Here is an 8,738-nt window from a genome sequence, read left to right as displayed (position 1 = left end):
ATCATCGACCTGAAGTCGAAGTCTATAACGCTGTCGGAAGATAAAGCGACACCGCCGGAGAGCCCTCGTAGTCGCCACGCCTTGAGTGTGCTCGAAGATCAAGTGAGCATCCCGCCTCACTCCAGCATTGTTATTTCGGTCGGCACAGAAACACCCGCTGACGTAGAAGGCGTCATCGAAGGCGACCAACGTCTATTGCTAGACCGTGAAATTTGCGTCGCAAGAGGGATCGCTCGACTGCATGGAGGGAAAACTGAAGTGTTGCTGACAAACTTCAGCCAGGAGTTCAAGCACATCAACAAGGGCACGACGATCGGGTACATTGAGGAAATTCTGGAAACCAGTAATACGTTTGTCCTCTCGGATTCCGCCGCATCTGCCCCGACGACCATGGTTCCCGAACCAAACTACGACATTAATCCAAGTCTCCCCATGGGCAAGCAGCAACAGCTCAGAAGTCTGCTCCGACGATACAAAGCCTGCTTTTCGACATCATCGAGGATTCGACAAACACCAGTCGCCAAGCATCGCATAATCACCGAGGAGTGCACTAGACCACTCCGCCAGAGCCCTTACCGAGTTTCGCCGCGAGAACGTGAAGCTATAAGAGAACAAGTCCACGAAATGCTGCGCGACGACATTATCCAGCCGTCGAAAAGCCCGTGGGCATCCCCTGTTGTCCTGGTGAAGAAAAAGAACGGAACCCTACGTTTCTGCGTCGATTATCGTCGTCTGAACAAGATCACGAAGAAGGACGTATACCCCCTCCCACGGATAGACGACGCATTGGATCGGCTCTGCAACGCTAAATACTTCTCGTCGATGGACCTCAAGTCTGGCTATTGGCAAATAGAAGTCGACGAAAGAGATCGCGAAAAGACCGCCTTCATCACCCCGGACGGCCTCTACGAGTTCAAGGTTATGCCATTTGGACTGTGCTCGGCGCCCGCAACGTTCCAACGGGTGATGGACACGGTTTTAGCAGGATTGAAGTGGCAGACCTGTCTCGTTTACTTGGATGACGTCGTTGTCTTTGCCGGCAATTTCGACGATCACCTTAGGCGGCTTGCAACAGTACTAGAGGCCATCATGTCATCAGGACTTACTCTGAAGCCGGAAAAGTGCCACTTCGCTTACCAGGAGCTTCTATTTTTAGGCCACGTCATCAGCAGATCTGGAGTCCGCCCCGACCCGCAGAAGACAGCTGCCATCGCAAAGTTCCCGCAGCCCATCGACAAGAAGGCAGTGCGTAGATTCCTTGGCATGTGTGCCTACTACAGGCGCTTTGTCAAGGACTTTTCACGCATCGCGGAGCCGCTAACCCATCTAACTAAATGTGATGTCGAGTTCAAGTGGGAAACGCCGCAGGCCGACGCATTTCAAGAACTCAAACGACGCATGCAGTCGCCGCCCGTACTTGCGCACTTCGACGAGCACGCCGATACCGAAATTCACACTGACGCCAGTAGCCTAGGCCTCGGTGCCGTCCTAGTCCAGAGAAAAGATGGACATGAACACGTGATAGCTTACGCTAGCCGGTCGTTGTCAAAAGCGGAAGGCAATTATTCTACAACCGAAAAGGAATGCCTGGCCATCGTTTGGGCTACAGCGAAATTTCGCCCTTACCTATATGGCAGGCCATTCAAAGTGGTCAGCGACCATCACGCGTTGTGTTGGCTAGCTAACTTAAAGGACCCTTCAGGACGGCTGGCACGGTGGAGCCTCAGACTACAAGAATATGACATCACTGTAACATACAAGTCCGGACGAAAACACTCAGATGCCGATTGCCTATCACGCGCCCCCATTGACCCGCCGCCGCAAGATGACGAGGATGACGACGCCTTCCTTGGCATAATAAGCGCGGAAGATTTCGCCGAACAACAACGAGGGGACCCGGAGCTAAAAGCCCTAGTCGAGTATTTGGAAGGGCACAGCGACGTTGTCCCTAGGGCATTTAAGCGTGGATTATCTTCGTTCACGCTTCAAAACAACCTACTCGTGAAGAAGAACTTCTCACCAGTCCGCGCCAACTACCTTCTTGTTGTTCCGTCGGCGCTGCGTTCAGAAGTACTGCACGCCCTACATGACGATCCGACCGCTGAGCACCTCGGATTCTCCCGGACGCTGTCGAGAATACAGGAAAGGTATTATTGGCCGCGTCTGACCGCGGACGTCGCCCGTTACGTCAAGACATGCCGAGACTGTCAACGACGCAAGACACCACCGACAAGGCCAGCAGGATTACTACAGCCGATCGAACCTCCTCGCCGACCATTCCAGCAGATTGGGATGGATTTGTTGGGGCCGTTTCCGATATCAGCATCCGGGAATAAGTGGATCGTCGTGGCGACGGACTATCTCACCCGTTTTGCTGAAACTAAAGCTCTACCAAAAGGCAGCGCAGCCGAAGTGGCGAAATTTTTCGTCGAGAACATCCTGCTGCGACATGGTGCCCCAGAAGTCCTCATCACCGACAGAGGAACGGCTTTTACAGCAGAGCTCACCCAATCCATTCTGCAGTAGAGCCAGATAAGCCACAGGAGGACAACTGCCTACCATCCGCAGACGAATGGTCTCACGGAGCGCCTGAACAAGACCCTCGCCGACATGCTAGCAATGTACGTCGACGTCGAACACAAGACGTGGGACGTGGTCCTGCCGTACGTAACCTTTGCGTACAACACGGCGGTGCAAGAAACAACACAGATCACGCCGTTTAAGCTGGTTTACGGCAGGAACCCGACGACGACGCTCGACGCTATGCTGCCGCACGTCACTGACGAGGAAAATCTTGACGTCGCTTCCTATCTCCAGCGCGCCGAAGAAGCTCGACAGCTCGCCCGCTTACGGATCAAGAACCAGCAGCGTACCGACAGCCGACAGTACAACCTGCGACGACGCTTCGTCGAGTACCAACCCGGCGACCGTGTTTGGGTATGGACCCCGATACGCCGACGAGGACTAAGTGAGAAGCTACTGCGACGCTATTTCGGACCCTACAAGGTTATCCGACGTATTGGCGCACTGGACTATGAGGTCGTGCCAGACGGCATTTCGCTATCACAGCGGCGCCGGTCACGACCTGAAATAGTCCACGTTGTGCGACTCAAGCCGTACTACCAGCGTTAATGAACTTTGGGGCTTCGCGTAACTGACCTTTGGACTTTGTTTCTTTTCATTGTTTTGTTACTTATGTTTAATAGGTGTCCTTTTGTGTTTCGCTCTCTTATATTTATAGCATCGGGACGATGCTTTTTAAGAGGGGGGTATTGACACGTGTACTTATCTGTATCGGGCAACCACGTTTCGCCGCGTAACAAATGTAATCGCACAGCGTGGGACGCGCCTGCGTGTATCCGAAGTTTCTGGAAAGTTATCGATGCTTCTATCCGCTGTCTGTTGTCGCCGAACCTTATGTTATCTGATCTCATCGCGTGACGCGAATGGTGTAGAACTTTGTGGAAGGCACGCGGGTCCGAACGATTAGTCTGGAACATTCGACGACTGCTCTATAAAAGCCGACGCGCTTGACCCGCTGATCAGATTTTCGACGATCGCCGACTGTGTTCGCCGCTATCGTTGTGCTTTAAGTGTAGCCTGTTTTGTGGGCACAGGTTCGCCCAATAAAAGCTACTTTTGTCTTTCACAGTACTGCTACTGTGTTCTTTAACGTCACTACCACGTGACAATATAGGAGGTTGTGGCCGAGTACTGCACCAGGGTGGCCAATCCTGCTCTGGTGAGGGAGTGCGTTAGCGGTTTTGGTCACCGGGATCAGGCCACACTCGAGGCCTGTTTATGCAATTTTATCTACACGAGGATTTTTTTTTAATCTGGTGGAAAATTGCGCGGCACCGGGATTCCAACCACGGACCTCTTGCATGCGAGGCGGGTGTTCTACCTCTACGCCACCGCTGCACTCTTCCTGCCTTGTGCCCCACTAAAGAGGGCATCCATCTGGGCCGCATTCCTCGCTGGCGCACGCGAGATTGGGATTGAACCGCGTTCGCTGGCTCACCCTCGCACGCTTTCACTGGTACAGAACCTCACAGCGATGGCGACGGCAGAAATGCGCCTGGAGCGACCATATAATTGCTATCGCAATTAAAATTTGAATGGTTCGTTGAAACATCCGGTATATAGTGTGGAGGCATGCGGAGTAACACAGGCAGCTTTTAAAAGCGTCATATCGATGATTAGGAAAAGCGAATCACTTGCCATGTCAGTGGCGTACCAAGTGTTTTAAGGCCAAAGCAATAAGTGGCTCGTTGCAATGGCTCATACATGATAACAACGGCGTCTAGTCCAGTGATCAAAATATCATGAGCAATTCCACTCTGTGAAGGTGGATGAGCGGCGAAGCTTTTTAGCACACGACACAGAGGTGACAGAGAATTTCGAACGAATGTACGAACTCATCTATTGTGATTTTTATGTACATTATATATATATATATATATATGTACATAGCTGAGGTCGGTTCTGCTTACCGGGGCACATCCTCTGCACCGGGATTTGCAAGAGGAGGTAGACGACCCGCGCGTTTGGCCGGGTGCCGTTCAAAAGTGCTTTGCACATTTGGCCCCCTTTCTGCGACCGCAGCCCTCCGATTCGAGGCTGCAGCATGAGCTCCCCCGCTTAGCCGTGCCAGCATCCGACTCGACTCGCACGTTGCCTGTGACGCACCCCTAGGTGTTGGGGAGAGCTCAGATCCAGAGGCCGCGACTCCAGCCAAGCTGGATTACACGGACGCGCAACCATCGCATCATTCAGGCACCTCTAGACTATGAATGGTCGTCGGACTTTCCCATGACGAAGTTACGAGATATTCCGACTTCCGTACTGTGGCCTCCAGTAGGCTGGATGACCGGGGCGCGCAATCTACCCGGCCCTAACAGCACGGTTTTGCCTTCTCTCACAAGGACGCCATTCCATGTAGATGCCTCCGTGAAGCTGGATTACAGGAATCCGCCAACGCCCCGGGCCTTTTCAGTATGGTCTGTGTTCACTGTTGGATTGCCCTGGTGAACATTGGTGGCAACCTTCCACGGATGTGAGCCATGTGTGTCACGTCAGTGTGTGGAATGATCAACGCCTTGCCTACAGGCAATAGGTTACAGAAGCTCGCCACAAACCTCCGGCATGGTCCAGCCACGGCACTGTACGAAGCTATATACGCACTTCAAGCGTCACAAGAAGTATTGGCCGGCCAGAAAGATTCCCCCCGACCTTACACGGTTCGGTGAGGGCCGGGCACCCTGCTCAGGACCTTCACTTATACTGGGTGCAGCCCGGTATGTCGACCTACGGAGCCACATCCCAGGGCCGTGTCGCTAGCCAGAGCTATGCGTCCTGTACCCATTTCGGTTGGGTCATCGTCAGACCGAAGTCCTACCATGGAGCGTGACGGCCCATCCTACTACTGTCACCTTGTTGGTCGTGTTGTGGGAAACCCACGTAATGGAGTTGGCGTAGGTGATAAGTCCCCGAATGCACCCCCCCCCCCCCCCTGAAAGGCACCTCTGCTGGGCGCCGTAGCGTCCTCCAGATTGGCGATTCCCTTGTACAACAAACCTCTGGCTGGGAAACCATCCCTACCCACAATTTTTATAGCGGATGGGTTGACCACCGGATCTTTCCCCTGGGGACTTCCCGTAGCAGTGACGGGAGGTCGGAGTGCTGAAGACAGGAAACTCCCGATCGTCACCTTACGGTAATACTCCCAAACCCGAAGGCTTGGTTTCGCTTCCTCACCCTATTAGCCACATTACAGTGTTGCTCGAGGCGCCGACTTGGAGGGAGGGGCGAGGTTAGACACAGGCAGTGCTTCCTTGATCTTGATCACAGGCTTGGATTACACGAGAGCGCCAACTCTCGCAGCGAAGTCACCTGTGACTTGTGTGGATTTCCTGCACCTCGGTGAGGCACACACAGAGAGAGGAGAGAGAGAAACAGCTTGATTTGCCACTGTAGGGTACGAAGTTAGGGCAGGTAGGCCTAGTGTAGCTCCCAGGTGGGGGCGACGCCTTGGGCCCACGAGACGAGTGCGAGTTGCGTTTTCTTGTCTGCTCTTGTCAGCAGCTCGTTCCGACTCTCCTCGGAGGGAGCTGGCAGTGATGATTGTGAGAGAGGGTTACCCTCGCATCCCCAGATAATGTGTGCCTGAGTGGCGAACACTCCATGGTCGCACTTAGTACAGACGGGATCGTAATCCGCGCTAGTGATTAAATAATGCCTAGAATGACTGAGAATGGAATCTGTCTGCACTTTGCAAAGCATGGTGGCTTGCGCTCGGTCGAGGTCGGGGTGGGGAGGCGGGTACACGCGTCTCCTCTCCTTGTAAAAGTTGGTAATGTCAGCATAGAATTTGGGGGCCTCTGCGAGTGCATCCGGGTTCGAGGGGCCGGCCTCCTGGTTAAATAGGCCTTGGGCTAAACGGTCGACCCCTTTGTTCCCAGAGTTCCCCGCGTGAGCAGGTACCCAGACTAAGCTTACAGTTCTGTCGAGAGCGCAACCGCGGATGATGTGGGCGGCGGGGAGACAGAGCGAGCTTTTTTAGAAATTTTGGATGGCTTGTTTAGAGTCACTGAGAACCGTGCGTGTGCGGGCATCCACGATGGCTAGAGCGATTTGACCTCTTCGGCAGCGGTGGAATATTGTGTGCGCACTGCAGCGGCGCTGATGAGAGTGCTCGTTGGCGTCGCTACGCACGCTACGTATGTGTTAGAGTCGCATTTCGCCGCGCCCACGTACATGGCATGTTCGTCGGCAGAGTAGGCGACGTCTAAGGCTTGTGCCTTCAGTTGGCGGCGCCTATCGTGGCGGCCGGGTAGCATATTCTTGGCCATGGGTTAGATGACCAGCCGACTGCAGACTCCAGTCGGGAGGCGAGCAGTGGGGTGGTTCTCACCTGTAGGGTTGATGTTAAGACGGTTAAGAGTGTAACGACCGTGTTCGGTACGAGAAAGAAGGTGTACCTCTGCAGTCTTGTGTGCCTCTATCAGCTCTGTGTGGGTGTTGTATACTCCAAGCTGGAGGAGACGCTGTGTGCTGGCGGACTGGGGCAGTCCCATTGCCACCTTGTACGCCGGGCGGATGATGCTATTTACCGCCTCTTCGTCTTTGCGGCGGAGGTGGTAATAAGGGTATGTGTAGAGAATGCTACTAATGAGGTAAGCTTGTGTGAGGCGGCAGAGGTCGGTCTCCCGCATTCCTCTGCAGCGAGTTGTAATGCGGCGGATTAGGCCGTTGATTTGGTGAGCTGTGGTTCGGAGGCGTTGGATGGATTCCGAGTTGTGCGTGTTGTTCTGCACCCGCATGCCTAACACGCGGATGGTCTGTACGGGGTGTATGGGGTGGGTGGCAATGTGGAGCGTGATCGGCTCTTGAGGGTCGGGGACGGGTCGACGAACACGTTTGTCTCGTATAACTAACAGTTCACACTTGGTGGGCGAACAAACGAGACCGTTTGCCCACACGTAAGTGTGGATGGTGTCGCTTGCCTGTTGAAGTGAATCTTGTATCTCCCGGTCCGAGCCAGAGTTCGTCCAGAGGGTGATATCGTCGGCGTATATTGAGTGCTTAATGTGGGGTATGGTGTCGAGGAGTGTGGGAAGGCCTGGCATAGGGGACAAAACAGCTCCCTGTGGTGTGCCCCGAGTGCCCTTGGTGACTTTGCCACTGCAGAGGTCTCCAATGGGGAGTTCAGCAGTGCGGTTGTGGAGGAAGTTGGCAATATATTTGTAGGTGCGAGTGCCTACATTCATCCGCGAGAGGTTGGTCAGTATAGAAGCGTGCGACACGTTGTCAAACGCTTTACTGACGTCGAGGCCGAGAATGGTGTGTGTCGCCCGGATGGGACCCGGCTTGAGTATGTAGTGTTGTATCTGCCACATGATGTCCTGGGTAGAGAGTCCAGCCCGGAACCCAAACATGGTGGGGGAGGAGATCCTCCCTGACTGCGTGAGTGTGGAGTCTGTTTAGAACTACCGGCTCTATAACCTTCCGCAGGCAAGACGTGAGCGAGATCGGCTGGAGGTTGCCAAGATTGCTTCGTTTGCCTGCTTTTGGTTTGAACATTACCTTGGCATGCTTGCAGGAGTCTGGAAGGCGACCTTCATGCCAGTCGTAGTTGAAAAGGTCCGTACGTGCAGCGACCGACTGGTCGTCGAGGTTGCGGATCATATTGTTGGTGATAGGGTCATCGCCGGCGGCCGCGGTAGTCTTGATGCGGTTGAGAGTGGCACTCACTTCCGACGCCATGATGTCTCTGTCCATGTCTGGGTTCTGGGAGCCTTTGTAATTTAATGGCTGGGAAAGTCAGTGGAGGTGCTGATGTATTTGTCTTTCAAGGTAGCGAGGAGTTCCTGGTTCGTGCTTGGAAACGCGTGTATGACGTGGTTGAGATTCTTGTGTGATGCAGACTTGGTGTGGGTCAGGTCAAGCAAGTGCTTGAGCAGAAACCATATGTTCTTGCATCCCAATTGCCCGTCGAGTCCGTCGCAAATCTGATGCCATTGTTCCTGACTAAGTTTGGTGGAGTAGGCTTCGATCTCTCGTTCGAGGCGAGCGAGGCGAAGCTTGAGAGGGCGGTTGTGTTTGCGTCCTAGCCAGCGAGCGTGGAGGCTGCGCTGGGCCTCCCACATATGCATGAGTTTAGCATCTGTGGCGGGGCCACCCACCTCCTGGGTGACTGTGGAGGTGGCGTTGGCTGCGTCGCGGAGCAAAGTATCTGT

At 54.1% G+C, this 8,738-nt stretch overlaps 1 protein-coding gene across 1 annotated transcript; it reads right to left on the bottom strand.

Moving 5' to 3' along the window:
• Positions 1-6,854: 6,854 nt before the first annotated feature.
• LOC126529836 (uncharacterized) lies at positions 6,855-8,280 on the bottom strand. The gene is made up of 2 exons (XM_050177307.1): positions 8,086-8,280; positions 6,855-7,961 (listed from the first exon to the last, which is right to left on the bottom strand). The coding sequence occupies exons 1-2, from the start codon at positions 8,278-8,280 to the stop codon at positions 6,855-6,857; spliced, it is 1,302 nt and encodes a 433-aa protein (XP_050033264.1).
• Between the last annotated feature and the right edge of the window lie 458 nt (positions 8,281-8,738).

Source organism: Dermacentor andersoni, chromosome 5, assembly GCF_023375885.2.
Source record: "Dermacentor andersoni chromosome 5, qqDerAnde1_hic_scaffold, whole genome shotgun sequence".
Lineage (NCBI taxonomy): Eukaryota > Metazoa > Arthropoda > Arachnida > Ixodida > Ixodidae > Dermacentor > Dermacentor andersoni.
Note: the sequence above shows the minus strand (reverse complement) of the source record. Positions and strands in the feature narration are given on the sequence as shown.

What these genes read in the sequence shown, in the direction of transcription:
- LOC126529836 (XM_050177307.1), bottom strand. Translation starts at nt 8,280, where the DNA reads ATGGACAGAGACATCATGGCGTCGGAAGTGAGTGCCACTCTCAACCGC. An exon ending in ACTCCTGCAAGCATGCCAAG is followed by an intron (nt 7,962 to 8,085) that starts GTAATGTTCAAA and finishes ACACTCACGCAG; the next exon opens with TCAGGGAGGATCTCCTCCCC.